The sequence below is a fragment of the Talaromyces amestolkiae genome, assembly GCF_001896365.1.
Source record: "Talaromyces amestolkiae strain CIB chromosome Unknown scaffold5.1, whole genome shotgun sequence".
Taxonomy (NCBI): domain Eukaryota; kingdom Fungi; phylum Ascomycota; class Eurotiomycetes; order Eurotiales; family Trichocomaceae; genus Talaromyces; species Talaromyces amestolkiae.
Window position 1 is genome coordinate 1089556 of NW_024468041.1, and position 22235 is coordinate 1111790.

The 22235-nt window shown below is 45.1% G+C and overlaps 5 protein-coding genes across 5 annotated transcripts; 2 read left to right on the forward strand and 3 right to left on the reverse strand.

Annotated features, from left to right (window-relative positions):
• Window positions 1-6151: 6151 nt before the first annotated feature.
• On the forward strand, window positions 6152-6790 carry BHQ10_003469 (uncharacterized protein; the record flags this gene model as incomplete). Its single annotated transcript, XM_040875728.1, has 1 exon — window positions 6152-6790. The coding sequence occupies one exon, from the start codon at window positions 6152-6154 to the stop codon at window positions 6788-6790; it is 639 nt and encodes a 212-aa protein (XP_040731973.1).
• Window positions 6791-9241: 2451 nt separating this feature from the next.
• Window positions 9242-11301, reverse strand: BHQ10_003470 (uncharacterized protein; the record flags this gene model as incomplete). The annotated part of the gene is made up of 4 exons (XM_040875730.1): window positions 9242-9389; window positions 9462-10331; window positions 10383-10988; window positions 11051-11301. 4 exons carry the CDS (start codon window positions 11299-11301, stop codon window positions 9242-9244), a joined length of 1875 nt encoding a protein of 624 aa, XP_040731974.1.
• Window positions 11302-12421: 1120 nt separating this feature from the next.
• Window positions 12422-14400, reverse strand: BHQ10_003471 (uncharacterized protein; the record flags this gene model as incomplete). Its single annotated transcript, XM_040875731.1, has 2 exons — window positions 12422-14180; window positions 14243-14400. The coding sequence occupies 2 exons, from the start codon at window positions 14398-14400 to the stop codon at window positions 12422-12424; spliced, it is 1917 nt and encodes a 638-aa protein (XP_040731975.1).
• Window positions 14401-14752: 352 nt separating this feature from the next.
• On the reverse strand, window positions 14753-17115 carry BHQ10_003472 (uncharacterized protein; the record flags this gene model as incomplete). The annotated part of the gene is made up of 3 exons (XM_040875732.1): window positions 14753-16623; window positions 16673-16758; window positions 16877-17115. The coding sequence occupies 3 exons, from the start codon at window positions 17113-17115 to the stop codon at window positions 14753-14755; spliced, it is 2196 nt and encodes a 731-aa protein (XP_040731976.1).
• A 1065-nt stretch (window positions 17116-18180) lies between these two features.
• BHQ10_003473 (uncharacterized protein) lies at window positions 18181-20797 on the forward strand (the record flags this gene model as incomplete). Its single annotated transcript, XM_040875733.1, has 8 exons — window positions 18181-18306; window positions 18378-18419; window positions 18487-19178; window positions 19244-19411; window positions 19474-19692; window positions 19789-19798; window positions 20184-20234; window positions 20285-20797. 8 exons carry the CDS (start codon window positions 18181-18183, stop codon window positions 20795-20797), a joined length of 1821 nt encoding a protein of 606 aa, XP_040731977.1.
• Between the last annotated feature and the right edge of the window lie 1438 nt (window positions 20798-22235).

Here is a 22235-nt window from a genome sequence, read left to right on the forward strand (position 1 = left end):
AACGGAAGTACCGATTCCTTGCAGACTCTCTCCTATCATACGCTACTACGTAGTAAGAGCACAACCTCGGAGTAAATATACTCACCAGCCGACGTAAGTTAATCAAGGGTTATCAATTTATCATCGCCTTGCCGATATACCTGGACAAAAAGAATACAACATACAACTAACTACTAGTTAGTAGGTCACCTTTGTTAGTGCGTATGTACTAAGACCAACCATGAACTGTACTCCATAGTAGCGCGGCACACGGAGTATTTCACGTGGCATTTCAGAGGAATCTTAGTCGGGCCAGGGAGTTCCTCGGAGATCCTGTCTAGCCCGACTACTAGTAACCTAGGTATGCAGTACATACTACATAGTAGTAGTCTGCTACCACGCAAGGAACCTATCATTTCTGTCGCGCAGCGCTGCCAAGCACTGCTTTTTCTCTTGTGGTTTAGATCTTGAAGACTACGACGAGTACGTACTAGTACGTCGGCAGGGGTAAGAACAGACGAGTACTGCAAGTGCAGCCGTGTAGCCGGCAGGTAACTACTACGTAGTCAACTCACTTAACCAGTGGCTAGTTAGCAGCAAATCAATTCAGGCAGGTCGAATTATTCAGTTGTTTGGGCAAGCCAATCAGATTGTGTGTTAGAGAGCATATGGATAATTGACATTCCTTCGTGCGTGCCGGGGATGCATGTGGTTGATCAGGGCCACCTGGCATCCATCCATGGACTATCACATCACATCATTGCATTCCGCATTCCGATTGCGTCCCTTCGCACTATCAACAGTGTACTATGTAGTGCGCAGACCGGCTTTGTGAGTATCCATGTGCCTTGCTGGTCGCGTGTCGAGTCGAATTATCGATTGTCTATTACTACCTACTGAGTAACTTATCCAGCAAGGCAGTTGCTTTACAACCGTGCATTCCTGGTAGTCTCTGTCTCAGTCACCATCCACCCCCGACTACTTAGTGCTGACTACTGACTATGCGATGTGACCAACACATGGCAAACACCCTTAGCCCTACATTGGCCCTCTTAAATAGTACACTAGTACCAAGTAGTCTGCAGATCATTTTGCCCCTCCTTCCTTCTACCCTCTCTCTTCTGGCTGTCCTTCAGTCAGCGGCATCTCCCAAACCGGCTTGGTGATCTTCCCCTCTTACTCTATCGAGTATGATTGTCGTCTTTCGCGCTCAAACTGGTAATGGCATGCTTGTTTGCACTGACATACTCTCGTAAGCTGGGACCGTGTGGGATGTTGCGTTAGTAATCATTTTTAACGGTGTCAGTGATAGTGTGGTGGGTTATTGACTGGGGTAGTTAACAACGTACGTACTTGACTAGGTGTGGAGGTAAGGTTACTTTGAAGAATAGTCGGTTGTCGGTGGAGGTATGTTGTTCATACGAGCTTGATTCATTAGAGCCCCCCCCTTGGATATTGACATGATCTACACTTCTGTTGCATTATTTATTACTTATGGCCTACTCGGTAATGAGAGAAGTATATACCTCAACTTCACATCCATGTACTCTTAATACCTCAATCCAATCCATGTGTTTCATCGCACCATCATCCCAACCCGCACTCACTGACTCACTCGGAGAACACTCCATACCGTCGTCCATGAGCGGAATGTGATGTGACCGGATCCCAGCACACCGGAATGCGACTGGCCTGGATCCTGTTTCCATTCGCCTTTCGAAGTCAGCCAATCAATCGCCCAATTTTGTGAACAATCGACACACACCACTACAAGAACGAAATGTTTGCATGCTGATCAATGCTCGCGGATTATTCTTCTGTTCTTATCGTGGCAATATCTTTCATCTATGTGCTCTGTCGTAAGTACATTCTCGAGGATGTTACAACTTGATTCATAAATGGCAGGGTAGGTATGTACGTCCGTTGAAATATGGGGTATATACTCCGTGCCTTTTTATTTTCTGTCATCACTGTCATGTATATGTGTAGTCCGAGCTCGACCTACCAGGTAAGACAAGGACGAAAATCTATGCGAACCAGCAGTAAACGTCGCGGAGTACTTTCAGTCTGGCTTTGTGCGACAACGACATGGGAGCTGGTTGGGGGGGAGACACACACTCTCTCACACCAGCCCGTGGACAGTAGACACGCTGAAATTTAGTGCATCGCATCGCATATGCATGTTTTGGTATGTGGAATCCCTGCTGTTGTCATGTCATGCATCGGGCTGTATTTTATTTCTTCGTAATTTGTGTCCGTCTACATTTTGATGTACAGTGTACTGTTTTCCCATGGATCGCATTCGGAGCCATCTAACTACAGTATGCCGGTCAAACAGGGCTGTGGGATCAACGGCACACGACTCTCTAATTATTCGCATAAAAAAGTTTGCTTTGGATATCAATGTATTCATCCTCCTGCTGTAGAGTACTCTGCTGAAATTATCTGGCTAATTAACCGGCAATATCCAACATGCATGAAAAATACCTCCTCAACCCTGCAGCGTGTAAACAGCCGGTATTTTAATTTTGATCTTATATTCTCCGGAAGTGATAATTCTGTTTGATATGGTGTCAAAGCTTCGCAGATTGCGATATTTGGTTCGGAACGGAGTCTGGATTGGCATCTGTGCTACCTACACGCTCTAGATGTCGGTCGGATTCGCAGGTACCTATGAGTTTGTATAACCATGTATTTATTTAGGTGGATGCGGCTACATTTACGAGACACGGCCCTTGGGTAGAGCTCAAAGATGAAACAAATGATGCCAAGACTGTGAACACGGACGTAAAATCGTAAATCAGTAACAAACGAGCAGAGATCATCATTACCTACATTACCTAGGTATGGGATCGACATCCAAACATAGTATATATAATCATACATGTACAGCAACCTGAAAACACCTGTCGGTATACTTACTAGCTGTCATCTGCAGCGGTGTCGTTTCGTATGTAACTAAGAGCTTCTTCTTACTCATCATATCGCATCCATGTATATACTGAGTTCACGTAATGTGATGCAGTCACTCATTCCGTTGCCATGTTGTCATACCGATGTCCTCCATACATACGGGTTCTGTGATTTTTCATATGTCGTGTATATCAGATAGAAAATTGAGTGCAGTACTATGGCTACGGGTCTGTGTACGTGTAACGTTGCGCAGAGCATGTATGACATGCAATATACATAGGTATGAAAGTAGCCAGAGTGTTTGTGGAACGATGGTTTTGAGAAACATGCTGAACCGTTATGAAAGGTCTAGCTTTACCTGCCTAGCTGGTTATATATATTCACTATTCATAAACATCCGAACATGCTATCCGGGCACGTAACTCAAGGACAGAGAAAACAGTAAGAACATTTCCGCCGATAGTTGTATTATATATTTAGGTATTTCACCAAACTTCCCGGACCAGTTTTAATCAATAAGTCAGCTACAGCCTGCCTTACCAACTATTCGCTTAAAATGCAGGTATCGCAGATCGTTTCAAACTTGACCACAGCACTCTCTCCTTTGAGCAATAAGATAGTGTACATCAAACCAAACACCTTCCGAACTGCGCGTGTCAAATTCGTATATTGCCTGGACGGGTTCGATAGTGCCTCGCCTTTGTTTTTCTGACCCCCTAAGACATGGAATATATGTACCTGATGTTATAACCAGCTTCTACATATCAAACTATCCATCATCTTGTTTGACGCTCTTTTACGGGGTACTGTAGATAGTCAACTCCCCCGAGTCAAGACCTCCCATCCAATGAATGAGAAAGACATGACTCGCGCCCACCCACTTTGTTGCCGATGTTCATCTGGGTTCTGATACATCCTATCTACTGCAGGGCGTGTATAGTGCGCTGAGCTAAAGTCCGTGGTGCAAGCCACATGGCAAAACCACAATTCCTCGACCGAACTTATCACAACCATTTTCAAGTCTTCTGTGAATGCGATAAAACTCAAGCTAATAGCCGCTGTGATATCGAGTACATTTGTGATTTAAATCTTACCTCGGACTTTGTACCTCCTTTTCGAAGAAAGCCGAAATGTGGTCCAGACTTGTTTTGATCTTGACCATCCGCCCTTTGATAGTTTCCCCGCTGATTCGGACGGATATCGACGCCGAAACGCGTATGCGCCTTATATTAGAGTTTTTCATTATACGAATCAATCACATCCATTCATTCAATTCGACGTAAGCCATTAGGCGCTGTATGTCCGTGGAGTTGTTGGTTGGTCAATCTAAATCCAAATTTACTAATGACGCCGGACTGTCCGCATCTCCGTCTCCGGACCGTTCGGACGTGTTCGCCATTCTCTATTCCCCATTCTCCGTCCTTTGTCCGTGTCTGTGTTTTTTGGATGGTGAAAACTGAGTCAGTTGTCTTGACTAGTACTAAGTTGTATGTATGTGATTAGTAGCATATCTTGGAAAAGGATGGTCCCTCCTTCGAACTCCTTCGATCCTTCGCTTCAAAGTGCAAAATCTTAGCCTTAAGTAAGCTGATCTTGATTAGAGCGAGCCCTTTTAGTTATGTATCCCACCTAGCATTCCAGAATTTTTACGTAAGTGTATGCGTAGACCTATGTGTGGCCCTATGAACTTAAGAGGATGGTGACAGTGATATTGATGATAGTCACTTGTGTATACGACGTATGACCCATTTCCTTCTTAAGCGGTTCACACAGACCGGCATATTGATATAGCTATGGAATATGCATGGCAAGCAAGGATATTTGTTTGGCAGTAATGAATGAAGCCAGGATTGAGATAAAAATCTCTGACTAGTTTTGAAGACAGCGTAACGAGTTGAAATAAACATAGAGCACAGACGGCTGTAGTATTGCGAGTTGATATCTGATGGACCTCCGATTCATGGAATCTCCGATATCTCACCATGCAGCCTTCTCAACCCGCAGATGCTTGCCTAAGGAGCGTACGTACGATTTCAGCAAGATATAGTAATACTGATACACAATCCCAACTCGGAGGCTCAAAGCTGGCATACGTCCCAGTAGAGCAAGCCAAGCTGGGCCAGCCGACCACCACCACCGCTCCAAGCCAAAAATCCGAGTTGGCTTCCAGGTGATTGAGTAGCCCCGTAACAGCCTCCAAAAAGACCTCGTTAGGCCCATCAGCAAACTCTCCAAGCACACCCAGCTTGCCAGTAGATCGCAAACCATGCCGTCGCCCCTTCAGCCCGCTCGATTCCAGTCGTTGATGAAACGCAGTCAGAGGTAGTAGCCTCGGAACCGTCACAGTTCAGTTACTGATGCATATCATAGATGAGAAGAGTTGAAGAGTCGGTTAGGGACTTTAAGGAGTCGTTGGTATGTGGAATTCTAGAGAAACACCTGACATAGTGAAACAGAAGGTAGTCGCAATGCACCATTTGATTCACTTCTCTGTAGTAGAATAATGGGCACAAAGGACATTGTCAAACTTGAGCTTCTGTAACACTAACCAATAATAAGTAACCTAGTGCGTTTAATGAAAGGCTTTGTGTTGATAAAGACTGTTTGCCGAAACCATGTCGCTTGCATTATATGAAAGAACAGATGATATCCAACCCTATAACAATGAATGTGTACTTCCCTTAGCGTTAAAAGAAGTAATTTTACCAAAGATATTCAGCTTTGCGAATCACTGTTGAGATGGCTCTCATACTATGTGTGTTTCAAAGATGAAGAGCTTTCCAGGATGCTGCAAGCAATGGGTCGGATATACTTGTTGCTTGATCGGCCATGCGTCTCTTAGCTATAAAGATACTGCCAGCCAATGTAGAATATTCAAAACACAAATGATTCCTATTGATGAAGCAAGTTTGTCTCGAGAGCACCTCCAAACAGTAGAGAGAGAATTGTTCATGCAACTCCCTTCTCACTCCCAGACCGAAGCGGAAACACAAGAGAAGACGAAAGAAAGCGATGAGTCTCACTACCTCATTGAGAAAGCCGCAACAGGCACATCAAGCAACCGATGAAATGAGTACGTTTCGTCGGGAGAACAAGGACTATAGCTGATGAATTGGAACACTGATGGGTATATATATTAGTGCCCATTTGCATTACTTCCGAGATGCTTCTTTCGAAGAACCAAGCGTAAAATAGTATGATTAAAGAAGCACTGAAAATCGTTCAATCACAACACTTGACCATTTCAAACGACGGCAAAATGATCGGCAACCCAGGAGGCTTGAGCCTGTTCCAGATGATGGAGGACATGAAACGGGACCTTGACGAGCAAAAAAAGATCAACGAAGCTCTCAAGACAGACAAGTTTCGTGATCGTGTCATTGAGCTACTCAACCACACACAAGTTCATCATTTCCAAAAAGATCGACAGGATCGAAATGCTCGCATTCATGGAGCAAACATTCAGCTGGATCTGGATGTTGTGGACTGGCTGCAAAAGTACGATGAACCCGAAGTAGCCGCTGCAAAACAAGGATTTCAGGCAATGTACGGTTTGCCTTTCGAAGAAGCATGCTCGCTCATTTCTAAGGCGCCAACCGAAATTACCGAGTCCATCAATAAAAAAAGCAACCTCAGCCTCCTCAATTACTACAGTTCGCATCGATCACAAGAAATTTGGGAAATGGAACAAATTTGCACTGAAATCCTTGATGTGTGGAGAGATTCTATTCGTCATGGTGCTGGATACCCGAAAGACGCAATTCAAGTCAAAAGATCAGAGTATGAACGGTTACACAAAATGTGGGAAGAAGCCAAGAGACGCACTGGGCGCAACAAGAAGAGAAAGCTTGATGTAGAGGATACTCCTGATCTAGATGCCTCTTCGGGAGAGGTGTAAAGAGGCGTCGGTAAGATTCAGGGTGTGCATTCAGAGGTGTATTAGAAGAAGCTAAATTGACTTTTCGGTCCGAAAATTTGTACGTTCCTTTTTGTCTTTTGAAGGAGCTTTTGTTATTGCGACTCGTTCTTAAAAAAGCACCCAGATAAATTTTACATATCACATCCGAGTCTTTGAAAATTCCTGCGTTAGGTGATCGCTCATCTCAGTTATGTTGGCATCATGCAGAGATTCTGTCACTTTGTAGACCCATAAAGATATGCTATGTATTGGACAGAGAGTTGCGTATGATGGTAGAGGTCTATTTCGGTTAATATAATTTATCGAATCAGACACGACAACCTTGGAAGCTATGTGACCCAGATGTTGGTCTGAGTATCATCTACACAGAGCTAGTTTACATGACTAACAGCACAATATTGAAGCTTGCAAACAAATTTACAATCTTGAAATCCACGAGGCGTGGTCAGCTTGACCATCATCAGACTTGAAAATCATCCCTGTTAATAGATTAGGTCGCAAAACCAAATTCCTTACGAAGCCTGTCAATCCACCCGAACGAAGCTTACGCAGAAATTTGAAGAGCTTCCCGAATCTTTGTGGAGTTGATACACGGTGTACGATTATTCTTCGGCTTGGGTATGAGTCGTATCGTGTAAGGCAGACTGTCGTCTGTTGGATGGCAAGTATAGACTTTACCAGTTTGTTCCCAAGCGCTATCATGTTGCAATTTTCTCGCTGTCATCTGCCTATCTGACATGAATCGTGTACCGGAGACAGGGAGAGCAAGGAAAGTACCGTCGATAACAATTTGCTGCAAGATAGGAAGCAATATCAGGAAGGCCAAAACCATAGAAATCAAACCTAGGACTGCAGAGTCTCCTTATAAACAGACATCTTCGCCTACAGGATTGATTGGAATCATCGAACAATAAAAATAAAATTCATAGGAATAAAGAAGCCGTATGGTAATACTTCAATCAAATACCTAATCGAATGACTCGCATTTCCTAGTCGCCTCTGGCATTCAATCTATGTACAAAGGTCGGCAGCGGATACTAAAGTCCTAATCACTGGACGGCCGGAAGAAGAATTGATATAGCAGTCGCAATGCTGTAATTTAGTCTTCTCATCAAATAAGCTCTTCACATCTAGTTAAATCCAAATAAAGATACTAGAGCAAAGTCTGTGACGGAATCTGTGAATGGATTCTATCCATCTAAGAAATATTATGGGGCGCAGAATTTCCTAGCATTGTGAGGACAAAGAATGAAGCTAAGCTATACTGTAACTGAATAGTTCTCCAACCAGCTAACATAGTAGATAGAACGAGGAGTTCTGCTTAATCCAATGACTTCAAATTTTTACAAATATCATCTCATCCTTACATATCTAGATGATTGTTATTCTGTATAATGTTAACGCTGGCCTAAAGTACCCGATCGAGAATGTAAGAGATTCAACTTCTGTGCCCTTCTGTATCTTTGTCTTCAAAATAATGCTGACTGTCTCGATAGAAATCTATCATACACCCAAATGTAGGGATAATGAAGTGATATATGAGCAAGGGTTAGGGTTGTCTGTTCGTCGATTGACGGTAATATGAAGTCCATAGGCAAGGATTCATCTGCTCCACAGATTCTCTAGTATATATATACCTGAGGAACATTCATCTCAAGTCATTAATTGCTTTGCATATACCAAAAGCGCAACTATGGGGGTGTTCATAGTACGATTGAGAAATGGCTGGCGTCTGAGTCAAAGCAGCAGACTGCCTGGTAACTCATCTGCTATCCTATCTACATCCTACCATGAAACGCTAAAGTTCTCACAGCATATAAACCTCGATACCAATACTGCGGCGTAGCAACCAAACAAGCCTCCCCGGGCGTCTCCTCCAACGTCACAAACCCTCAGTCCAGCAACCCCGAATCCCAATCCATCAACATATCTCGCGGAAAGGAGGCTCGTAAATCTGATCCTGCCGATACAAGATCTGTGGCATCACCGGTCTCGCCAGGAAGAGGTCCAACGAGCGAGACTCATGAGGGGGAGGAACAGACGGAGGCGGATTCGATGATCAAGAATGATCCGCGAGAGCCGGCGGAGAAGAAGAGACAGAATGTGGAGAGTGCAGGAAAGAGGCCAATGGGGCCGAGGACCAGTGATGTATATTGTGACGTTTGATTTGGGTTGTTGTACGTGTACACGGAGGGGCATATGGTGGGTCTGATAAATGACTCCAGCGTCGGTATATAATTTTACCTAGGTATATTATATAATATAGTACGATGCGTCTTGTAATTTGGTATTCTATTTTCTTCGCCTGTTTGGGAGATATAGTGATGTGCAAATTGAAACTGCATTTTAAAGGCGTGAACTAAGAACTAATCAAAATCATGAAAATGAAGATAACATAGTAATTTTTCGTGCTCGATGTCTTCAAAGATATCAACTTGACTGTACTACTGATACCAAAGGAGCCTTCTGAGTCATATCAGGTGAGACTGGAGAGTCGTGCTCTCTAAGATTTGGACTCTGTGCTATGTTGTCCTTCTGAGCAACCTCAGAATACTTCCTGTGATGACGGATAATGTACCTAGAGTTGATAAAGTCAGTCACAAAGACCGGATTCGTCATCAATGAAAAAAAAAAATAGGTATAATCGTACCAGAGTCCAGCTAGCACAGCTGCTAGAAAAGGAACCCCCAAACCAACGCTGAGTCCAATGATGAGCTTATCATTAGGCCCACTAGTCTTGCCACTGCTACCACTTCCATTCCCTGCTGGATCCCCTGTCGATGTAGCAGATGCCGTAGCGGAGGTACTAGTTGGCGGTGGTGGAGGGACATACGATGTAGGAGTGCCGGATATCGCATCCAATCTGTGCGATTTCGAGCCAAAGGGTATACCAGTCACAAGAGCCGAAACACCATTCGTCGGCAACGTCACCGTCGATCCTGATTCCACAGCGAGCACAGAGGTCACGACAGCTTGATAGGTTGTCGTATTCTGGAGATTAATAGGACAGTTAATCAGTCCCGCCGACAGGCAATTGACAATTTGATATGTTGTCGTCGACGTCGTAGTCGTCAGGGATGAGGTATCTCGTTGGCCCAGTTCTGCACGTGCAGTAATCACCGAAGCAGCTGTCGAGGCCACCGTTTTGGTCGCTGCACAGATACTAGCCAGCGTCGTATACCACACCGGTATAGTTGTGTCGGGCGACGGGCCCCAGGAATGAGATTGATCAATTGCGAGCGTCGCGCCAGCTGCTGCGCCGACAGCAAAGGTGTATTCCGCGACAGCAGCCAATTTGCAATCATCGTCATCAGCAGTCGTGGATCCGTTCACTTGCATCAGGAAATCGGCAACGTAGGCAAATACGTCGGACTCGATACCGGCGTCGAACGCAAATGTGAATGCAGAAGTGTCGGGGAGGTTTACATGTACACCGAGACTTGCTTTGAGACTCAAAAGAGCTTGAATGGATCCTTCGCCTGAAATTGTCACGGGGAGGAATTCATAGGCGCCGCCGGGGCTGTGTATGCGTGAGTAAAATGACACAACGGGTCTGAAAGGGAAGACTCACATAGTGACAGTTGAAACATTGCTATTGAACATTTCCAGATCAAATGCAAGTCCATCATCGAGCTTGATATGAATTCCACTTCCAATATCAATTTCAGCGTTAGCGATGAGGATCAAATCAATACTAAACACTGCTCCAATCGTGACGCCAGGAACCGAAATACCCTCTGGAGTCTCAGAAGTATACAAATTCAATGTATACGTAGCCTCGGCTGATAGCTTAATATCTAGCTCCAGATATAGTTCCAAATCATCAAACTCAAAATGTATCGAAGCACCCGGCAAACCGGTGTTATTCTCCAGATCGAACCCAACATCTAGTGTCGGCCACGCGGGTAGGGTGGTCGCATTGAAAGTTTCGATTTCATTGGTTATGTCCTTGCCTAACTCTTCAATGTATTCCTCAAATTGGTCGACTGCTGTGTAGGTGACATTCTGCAATTCAGTCTTCACGCCTTCTACTGCTGCGGTAAAGTTATAGTCGCCGGTAAGAGTCAAGTCACCTGTAACAGAACCATTGACATAGCAGGTTGTACAAATGATCTCAATATCGGTGCTAGATTCCGATGAAAATGTATGTGAACCGGCAGTAGTCTCGTTGCTGCTACTATTTAAAGCAATCCTGGTCAACCAAAAGATCCTAGAAAATAGAGTGATTGTGCTACTTACTCTTGGCTATACTTGAAAAGAGTAGTGCCAACCCAGCTCTTCGCGAGAGAAGTCCTGTTCATAGAGTACTTGCTATCCCGTGATTGAAGCCTGGCGTGCTGCAGAGCTCTTCCCACGATATCTAAAGTGTCTGCATCGCTCACTTTAGGGCTATTACGAGTTCGTAGTGCCGCATATGCCGGCACTCGGGCGACAACGAGGACACTCAATGTAGCGAGCCATAGCAGTATAGTTGTCAAAACGGAAGCCATTTTGTCGGATAAATGGTTCAATTTTGCGATTAGAAGCTGAGGAGTCTGCTATCCAGGATGACCAGCACGAGCGCTTTACTATAAGCAACTCGCGATCCTTCCAGACAGTATTTTAATGCGATTATTCGCGTCAGCCGCACATGAACGACGTTACAGATAAGTCGTGCATGTGCGATACATAACGTGAGACTCGCAGCCTTGCAATCGAGAACCCTCTACAAACGAAAAATGCAATCCGGCTCATATTTAGTTCAATTCCAATGCAGGGATATGTCTCCAACTTTCAAGGGTCTGACTCAGCCTTTTGTGTGGAACCCATTTTGAATTATGTTGGCTCTAAAGCTGCAACTAATGCTACATTATACTGGGTCTCTAAAATTACGTGCTTCCTCGTTTGTATCACCCTAGGAATATTCCCGGCAGTACCTCCAACACCATGGATTTGAAAATGGCCCCAGAGTCCGGGTTGTATGTAAGACGCCGTCCGTAAATGTCGGGAGGCTGCATAAAATGTGCCTGCAAAAGTACATAGCCCCAAGACACTTGTCAGACTATAAATAGTGCGCATAAGAGGGGGTAAAAGTTTTTGAATCTTGTACGAACTCCAGTTGCTCATGCATGACTCTTGCAGGAGTTGCTTCTTTCGCTTCAGGTTTAATCTATATCAAGTGGGTTTGGGTCTTGGCTGTCAGCAATCTAGGGCTTCGGAGGGCTACGTAGTTGGATCTTGAGAACGCCGGAAGGGGCTCAGATACTACGATAGCGGGGATACAATAATCTAAAGCAGGCTAAAGTTGTCTAATGCAAGACTAGGGATGGTTCTCTAGGTCAGATTTAGATATAGCGCGGAGTTTTTTGTGGCACGGCACGGAGCTAGATTGAGAGTACGTAAGCTCATTCTCATTTTTCGCTCAGTTCAGCCTTGTCTAGTGATCTAGTACTTGTATCCTGTGCGAGACTTGTACCAGTGTAGCGCATATTGATCTATTCACATTCTCCAAGAATCGAGATGCTGCAAATCTAGTCCAGCCTTTTGACAGATCTTTGTTCGATTCCAATTGAGATAGATGGTCATGTTATAGAACAAGAGTATAATGAAGTCGATATAGAAAGCCAAAGCCTACTCTTCGTCGTCATCTTCATCACCCTCCTCATCGTCATCGTCTCCGAAAACAACACCAACCTCACCAGTGATATCCCATCGATCTCCCTTTGCAGCGGCACTGACATATTTGACAAACTTGAGCGTGTTACTATCCCTCAAGACAATACTCATGCGATTCCAGCCCGCGGCCATGCTAAACAAAATCCCATCATCATCGCCATGGGCTGCCTTATAAATAGCTGCATCGCCTGCCTCCTCGTCATCGCCAGCCATGTAAATCTCGTAGCCGCCTACAGATGGTTCTTCCTTCTCCTTGCCATCTGATTCGTTTGTATTTTTCATCTTGGTATCACTATCCTTTCCATTTTCTTTCTCTTCTTCTTCTTCGTCGTCCTCATCATCGTTGTCATCAGCTTTCTCCCAGCCAGAGGAAGGAGTAAGACCGAGTGTAAATTCCAATCGTGGCTCGTCACCTTCGTAAGAATTGGCTAATGTATAATCCTGACCGCGCCGGAACCTGCGTACTAACATGTTATAATCCGTGAGACGCTCTGCACCTGTGACCAAAGTAAGCCATTTCCGGAAAGGTTGTGATGGCAAGTATTTCGTCAATAGTTCCTCGATCGGATTGGTCTCAGCATCGCTACCAGACTGTGGTTGCTGGAAAAGATAGCGGTGTTTATGRGGTGGASGAGCCACTTTCCAGTTTGTGCTCGATTCAATCTTATCCGAAGAGCTTGGTAATTCCTTCTTCTCCTGCTTTTCGATATATTCTCGTACCCTCTTTGCGAACTTTTCAGACAGAACTTTCTCCAAACTTAGTGAAGAGTCGTTCAAAAAAGCCTCTGAAAGTTCATCGGCAATATCCGGAGTCAAATACGAAGGCGCAAGGAATTTTAATAAAAAGTCCAAATCAGCCTCTGTAAGCTCTTCTCCTTCTTCAGCTTGCACGGCTTGTTTGCCCTTGCCTTTTCCTTTGCCTTTATCAGACGCAAGAGGTTCCGCATCCCAATTAACGGGTTGCGGCTGTGGTTGATCATATGCATCACCACTTCTACCCTGTAATTGAGACAGACTACTTCGTTCCGCAAGCCTCTCTTCCAATCCAGCCTCATATCCTTCCTCGCCTTCTTGTGGAATGTGGAACCACCCGCTTATCGCCATCCGCACCCGTTTCTGTTTCCCTTTATCCTGTTCCGATGGGTAATACACTTCTTCGACATCATGGAAACTCTCGCCTGGCTGAACAGTGAAAAAGCTTAGTTGATTAAAAGCTGGTGGAATCGATAGTGTGAAGTCCGGACTGGGGATCTTGATATCTCCGCCATTCTCATCCTTCACGGTTGTGGTAGGGTACAAGCGCAATGCACCACCCCATTCAGCCTGCCACGGCGTGTCGGGATCCGTCAGGTAGAGGATATAACTCAAACGCCGACTACCGATGACATCGTCATGGCAGAGTAGATGGCAGCCTTCTGTATAAACATTGATAGCCATATCCGTTTTCTTGCCGCTTAGTGGGCCGGAGCCGGTCAACGAGGATAGGTACGCGCGGAATTTCGCAGAGTAGAGAGCGTCGCGCAATTGCAGCAGAGACGGTAGAAGTTTGAGCGAGGCATCGTCTAGGCCATCTAGATTTGCCAAATCGCCCGACTGGAAGATCTTGTAGATGTCTGTTTCCTTCTCAGTGAAGGAGAGGTTCTGTTCGATTTCGTTGCGCACGGAGCGGAGGAGGTCTGGAGCAATGAGGGGTGAGATAACGCCATGTTTGTAACTGATGGAAAAAAATGTTAGTCTCTCAATTTCATACTTCACTCCCAAATAATGAGTACTCACGGCCCTGAGACAGCATAGCTCTTGGTATAGCTCTCCAGTTCTGCCGTATCAAACAGACCTTCGCGAAAGCGCGATTTCACAGCGTCATCGGAGAGTACTCGTTTCTTGGTCTCATGGCGGCCATTAGATTGATGCGTCTCTTCTGTTTTGCGCTTCATACTGGACTAAAAATGCAATGCGCTGCATTCAATTCAATTCGCTTTGTAAATATTGATTTTCATTCAGAATAATTTTTGTCTTGAAATTTGAAGGCGGTGAAGGGTTTGTCGGCTCTCGGAAATTTCTCGGCTTGTGGTTGCCTGTCATTTCAGGCATTAAGGTTGCGTGTTTTGAAGACATCATGTTTATAAAAGAAAGATCTATGTTTGGGGCTAGGGCTAGGGCTTTGCCAGTACCCAGGCATGTAGACGCATCAATCCATTTGAGTATCTAGATACATTTATGTACTTTATAACAGGTTGGCAACCTTGGAGCGTACTTAGATACTATCTAGGTGTCTATAGGTAGAGATTATGACGACGAAGAATCAAAGATATCCGGCCACTGCTTCACAGCCTGCTGTAATACCTCATTCAGCTTCCCATTCGTCGAGACAGCCGTATTGGATTGCGTTTTCTCATTCTGCCACTGCTGCGCAAAATCTAGCAATTTAGCATCAATTACTGTACTATTGTAGGCAGATGCCGGTGTAGACGCCAGATACTCCACAAATATCTTCCAGCGGGGAGCGTAGTAAGATGAGACAAGACCCGCCCAGGATTTTGATGCATAGTCCTTTATCTCGCCATTGGGACCCCAAAGCGTGATGATGTTTCGGGCGTCGTATTCGAAGAAGTCTTCAACGCTTGAATTGTCGCCCGCCCAAGATCGTGCATCGGTTAGCCATGTAGCCAGAAGGAAATTTTTGTTCGTTGCGAGGACTGTGTCTAAAGTTTCCAGAAGGTCGAGTAACACTTTGCCTGCGGCAGAAATTGCTTCAGTAGAGGCATTAGTTCCGGTATAGAGGTCAGTCAAGGTCTCGTATCGAGGAATAAAAGCATTCTCGAGCACCTGCCGCGTCAAATCGACGAGATCATGCTGGTAAGACGGGTTGTTCCATAGCGATGGTTCATCTTTGGCAGAATTGTACAATAGTGACCAAGCCTCAACCACAAAAGAAGGATCATATGGTAGTGAAGTGACGCTGGTGATATTTGCTATACCAATACCCGGCGTATACACGACCACGGGCCAAGGTACAGCAATGCTATTCGGGTCGGTAACATTATAAACGCTCGTTCGAAGCCTCTCCCAAGCTGCATATGTATCTGCGGGAGAAGCACCAGGTCCGTATCGAGCAGTGACCCATCTGTGGAAGTACTTCTCAGTGTCAATTGGACTGTTGGACCAGGCTTGATCGAGTAATAAGTCATATATGACTTCATTGCCCTCCTGACCTTCCATGGTATTCCCAAAGCCAACCAATGATCCGGACTCTGCCAACGCCTCTGTCGCATTCTGAGTGACATTAAGTATCCTCCCCATAAATCCCATATTGCCGCCAAAGTCATGCATCTGACACCATATCCATGGTTTTCCGTAATAGGATTTGGTGCCTTGCCATAATGGCGCCGCGTCAGAAACTAGGTCCAATATGATCATATCACTATCTGTCTCTACGCCTGAGAGAAATGCCTCTATTCTGTCATCCGTCCAGAAAGCCGAGTTGGCATAGAATAGCCAGCCTTGCATCATCCAAACAGCTTCGGGGTCAGCTGCTTTGAGACTTTGCCAGGTGTTGCGTGTAACATTTTGTAAATAATATAGGTCTCCGGAATATGGCGCGTTCTCATTGTACTGATCCAATGTGTATATGTGAGTAACATTGCTACCATATGCAGCTTGTTGCTTGCCGATGAAGCTCTTTTGTATTGCAGCAAAAGTCGGATCTGACGGCTCGAGGAAAGTATCATTAGTGTATTGGACTGGAAACCCGTCCCATTGTGATCCATTGACTACCGTTGCATTTGGCAATACACGAGTGATTGCTCGCGGAACATAGCCAGAGAATGCAGGTAGCACTGGAGTCATGCCCAATTCAGCCATACGAGAAACAATCTGAAGCTGCATCTCGAACTGCCGATCTATCCAGCTGAATGGGATCTCACCACCGCCCCAGGCGCCTTGTATGTTTCCAAGACGGTTCCAGGGTTGGAAAGCTGGACCGCTGAGAAAAGATTGAATCTCCGAGTCTGTCAAGCCTAACTCACGGAAAACATCGACCAGGATCTTCTCAGCTCCCACCCAGGCGAGCGGCAGATTGATGCCGTGGAGGGCCATCCAGTCCAGCTGTAATTCCCAATCATCCCATGACCAGAATGCTGCTGTGTAGGAGAATGTAACTATACTTTGTTAGTCAAAGTATCGCAGATAACTGGATGAAAATCGTACCAGTATTGAAATGATATCTCCAAGGAACCACACTTGACCCCGTCAAAGGCTCTATAAGTGGTGGAAGTGTAGTTACCGTCTCCAATCTACTTCCAATGAACCAGTATATCCCAACATGAGCAACATCAGACAAATAACGATAAAGGCTTTGGGAGAAATGATACCACTTAGTTATTATCGCTTAGAAAGGTTGTGGAAACTGACCCTGATGACAATGCACTTAATGAATTTCCTTCCACCAGAATCTTCCCATCAGACGTCGAAGATACAACATATTTATCGTTGACAGTAGCGTTTTTATCAGTCTCATTGCCTAAAGAGAACTCGAAACTGTCCGCATGTTGTGGAAGACGTCGCTTGACTAGATCGTAGATGCCGTCCGTCGACAATGATAGCGCCGCGGGGGCCAAAATGCCTATCAGCAGCAATAACAGCACTCTCATGACTCAACAACAGAGTCTACAAGATTGATTTGAAATCGGATGTATGTACAAATTGCTAAGTAGTAAGGTGCTTTTGATGCTGAGGCGGATGCCGAAATGGCATGCTTATATAGCTATCTTGTACGCAGCTGAAAAAGATCGATATTCTGCTTATCAGTCAGGGCCACTACTCGCATGTCTGTCGGAAAGGATTGAATCGTCACTGGTTAAAAATATGCACCGTCAAGAGACCATGCACGCGAAGGATCATTTAGTCTGCGTTCCTCATAACGGGATGTCTCAGGCCGCGCGCGACAATCCACCTTTTTGGGAAGGAGGAATCGGATAAGTTCCGGTATGAATGATTCTACATGAGTCATGATTCCTTCAAGAGGGGTAGTGAAGATCCAAATCACATTCACCCATCTTTTGTGTGATGCTCTGAGGAGCCTTTCTTCAAAACTAAATGAAATGAAGAAAATTTCCCCGCATATTCCTCAAATTCTCTAGTGAGGTGATATTAAAATTGGATAGAATTCGACAAGGCGAATGGGCAAACACCCGGTGGTAATACTTTGCAGCGAGGTTCCATCTGGTTGACATAAAAAGCTAAATACAAATTTCATTGCTAGATAATGTTGTATCTGAATATTCTTTATCGAATATTGACGGTAAGGAGTGTCTAGGTATCAAGCCATGATGACTTAACTTCGTCTTGCTCTCAAAACTCACTAAGAGCCTCAAAGTGGGGATTTCACGTTCATTTGCAAAGATGTAGATAGAAGGCGCACTAGCTCCCTGGCCATTAGGCAGCCCTGAAGAACTAGTCTGTTGTTGGATTGCGAATAGATTGATGTACCCAGAATTGTTGGATCACTAATCAACCCACTTCCAATATTGACCGCCTCAATGTTTCTTCTATCTCATGCCATAATTGATTCAAATTTGCCATTTTAACCGTGACGGCTCACAAAACTTAATAGGTTTTTTTGAACCTAGTCCTTCGACTTCAACCCGTCACCGTTTGAGTACTCTAGAACCATTTTATACTCTGTCTTCAGCAATCTGGATATAGACCATTGAAAAATGATTTCAAAACGTGGCGAAACGTATGTCAAGGCTGGTTTGGCCGATGGGTATCTTCGCGCAAAGAAGAAGCTCTTTGACAAAGACACCAAGGAGGGCATCGTGTCTTTTGGAAATGCTGAGAATGTAAGATTCCTTTTTGAGTATTATTATAAGGATAGGTATGCGGTTGAACGTGATTGACTCATGATATACAGTTCCTGATGCAAGACGTACTCCTTGACTACATCCGAACAAAGGTAAACCACCTAACCACATAGTTTTGCTAAAACTAAGATTTTGCTAAAACTAAGAGGAGTAAAATAGGCATTTCCACGCCTCGAAAAATTCAGTTTGACGTATAATGAAGGTCCCTTCGGCCACAAACGTCTCCGCGAAGCCATGGCTAAGCTGGTTACTACATACTTCGATCCAGCTGTTTCGATCACAGCAGATCAGATTCTCTTCACTAGCGGCGTCACGAGTCTGAACTCAGTGTGTGCGATGTGTCTGACCGATCCCGGTGACGGAATATTGCTAGGTCAACCCATCTATGGCGCCTTTAATGGAGATCTGCAGGTACCCTCGAATTGTCAATTAGTATATACGCCGTTCCATGGAGACGACCCATTCAGTCTTCAAGCTGTGGACCGGTATGAGCAGACATTTCTCCAAGCGCGCGAAAAAGGTGTCTCGGTCAAGGCTCTCCTACTTTGTAACCCACACAACCCACTCGGTCGATGCTATCCGCGTGAGACCCTAGAGGCGTTGATGCGGCTGTGTCAGAGGTATCAAATCCACCTCATTAGCGACGAAATATACGCATTGTCGGTATACGGAGATACTTCATCCGGCGGGTTTGCCTCGATTCTGTCAATTGACCCGGCCCCTCTAGGCGTGGATCCAGCCCTGGTACACGTCCTGTATGGAATGTCAAAAGATTTCGCGGCGGCAGGATTGAGACTGGGATGTTTGATTAGCCGGAATGAGAAGTTTATGCAGGCTGCTCTCTCAATCAGGTAAGTAGAAGCTTTTGACTGTCTGATTTTTCCAGTTTTCGGCAGGTACCTAAGTTGTGCTTTAGTCGGTTTCACTGGCCTTCCGAGATTTCTTGCAGCATTGCCACTGCCATTCTCGAGGACCATCAATTTATAGACGACTTTATCCAGCAAAGCCGCAAGTTACTACGCTCACAGAGGGATTTTGCAGTGCGAATACTAGAGGAGGCAGGGATTCCTTATGCGCGAGGCTGGTAGGTCATTGCCTACGATTCTCATTCTTGAAGCGTTTCGGCTGATTCTTTTTATTCTTTAGTAACGCAGGCTTGTTTCTCTGGATTGACCTGTCCAAGTGCCTGGACCCCAGAATCGTCGAGGCTAAAGGGGAATGGGATTCAGAGCTGGAATTGTCCCAGAAGCTTCAAGCAATAGGAGTGGAAATGTCATCCGGATATGCCTATCACAATGAGACGGCAGGCTGGTTTCGTGTCATATTCTCGGTTGAGAGGGAGATATTAGAGGAGGGTTTGGCAAGGTTAGTACAATCCAATCCGACTTTGTAAGGGGTGGTTGGGTTCTAACAGAAATCTTCATAGAATCACCAAATTCTATCATGCTAACAGTCGTTGAGATCGTCTGTGGTATGAATTTACATTTAGCAAAGATTAGAACGGACGCATACATCCCTATTACAGAAGGCCTCAGGACTTGGATTTAGGGCTAGGGCTTTTACTCATTTTCTCAAATGTGCTCAAACCCGCGCATTTCCGACTCCACTGTCTATGAATGTGCCCAATGATCAAAATACGTTTTTTTCGAAACACATAAATACATTTGATATTGGAAATTATTAAGCAAGAGAACTAGGAACACCCAAGAGGGGCGACTAGGAGGGGCAACTACATGTAGATGTAGATGTACCTTGGTGGTTACCAATATAAGAGACACCCCCAAACTTTGACCTGGATTCCGTCCCCACGCCTTCATTATTTTTCTACTGTTCAACATAACAATAATTGCAACCAGAGAGCACTTCCCAAGATGTATACACTACCTCCTTTGCCTTATGACTATGATGTAAGTTCGTTAAAAACGGCCCTACACAACGTTAAGCTAACCAATCCAAGGCCCTGGAACCGGTCATATCATCCGAAATAATGACCCTCCACCATCAAAAGCACCACCAAACATACATCACCAACCTGAACGCCGCCCTTTCAGCACAACAATCTGCCAGCGTCTCCAATGACATTCCCACTTTACTCGCTCTCCAACAAAAAATCAAATTCAACGGCGGCGGTCACATCAACCACTCCCTATTCTGGCGCAACCTTGTCCCTGCAGCCTCTGAAGACACTCGCATCAATACCGCTGCTCCTACTGTGAAGGCAGCAATTGAAGCTAAATGGGGCAGCGTCGATAATTTCGTTAATGACTTTAAGCAGACTCTCCTCGGTATCCAGGGCAGTGGTTGGGGATGGCTCATCGCCAAACAGGGTCCAGCAGAGAAGAAGGGTAGGACTTTGGAGATTGTGACCACTAAAGATCAGGATTCGGTAGTGACGCCGGATGAGAGCGTTGTGCCGCTGTTTGGGGTGGATATGTGGGAGCATGCGTATTATTTGCAGGTCAGTGACTAGCTCTCCGGCATTTCTCTATAACGGATGAAAGGATGAAAGCTGACATGGCACCTTTGCGGTTTAGTATCTTAATAATAAGGCCGGATATGTCACTGAGATTTGGAAGATTATAAACTGGAAAGTTGTTGAGCAGAGATTCTTGGGTGGTACTCAAGGGGAAGTTTCGTTCAAGCTATAAGGCAACGGTCCTTCCACATGCGTTATATTACTACATATGTGCAATACTTATCATGATTATAAAAGTAAATGCCGACGTTAAGGGGGGCACGCTCACGTAGTGCTTTGCTTTGAATGGATGAATTTATGCAATTCTACCATAGTAGGAGCGACATATGGGTACCTGGCGGGAGCATACCCATCTTTCCGCATTTGTAACATTACCAGCGAAGAGCCCAAGTAAATTCCCTGAGCGCCAATCAAGCAAATAGAGAGCAGTCTGACCGTTTCTAATGTATGCTTAGTCGTCTTGGGCTCGATGGGTACCCTGTGTTCCACCACAGCCACCATTGAGCACATTTGAGCAACAATGAGCGGACCCCATATAATACAAGAACGGTCGTCTATCTTCTCCTCAAACAACGATCATGGTAACTGTGCCCGACAAAGAACATCTACCAAGGTTGCAAGGCAAAAAGCTGAACGTTCATCTCTCATCCAATTGTTCTACATAAAATACCATCTGCAGTCGATCGCCAGCAATCATATATCATGTGCGGTGATATGMCTCCACGAGCCAGTCGCGGCGGCTTAATTGCGGCCATATCTTCCTACGAAGACATCAAACCATCGACCTCACCGGAGCTCGTCCTATCCTTCAGCAACGCCGAGAACCCTCACCAAACCCATGCAACACTGAGCACATCAGACCAAACCTCATTACACGCGCTCAAAAACATAACATCTTTCACCATGCGAATTGAGTTAGTCTGATCTCAACTTCTGTTCCTTTTTGCGTTTACTTACGTTTTGTTGTCAAGGAAATACGGCGATCTCATGACACCCACAGATCTCGAGAATAGTAAACCGCTATATTCCTTTGAACTTAGTCCGCGACACAGCACGGAACGAATAGAGTTTCATCTTCCGTACAAACTTGACTTTGGGGTTTCTGAGTCTGGAATTGTGGGGAGACAGGCGACGCTGCTTCTGTCGAGTCGAGATGTGAGTAAGATGAGTATTTTGGGGAAAGGGGTTATTGGGTGGGATTGATTGGTGATCAGATAGACCTGGTATGCACGGTTTTTTAATGTACATAACATCCTACTTCAGTGAGAAGCTTGGATCTTGAAAGAGCGGCGTTGAATCATGTTTTTAAACCTAATCTTGGGTGTATACAAGGGCTTGAAGGAGCCACACTGCATCACCAACGAGCTGTTGTATATAGGATATGTCGCGCTCGGTGGACAATATATCAGTAGTGGGGAACAAGACAGGATCT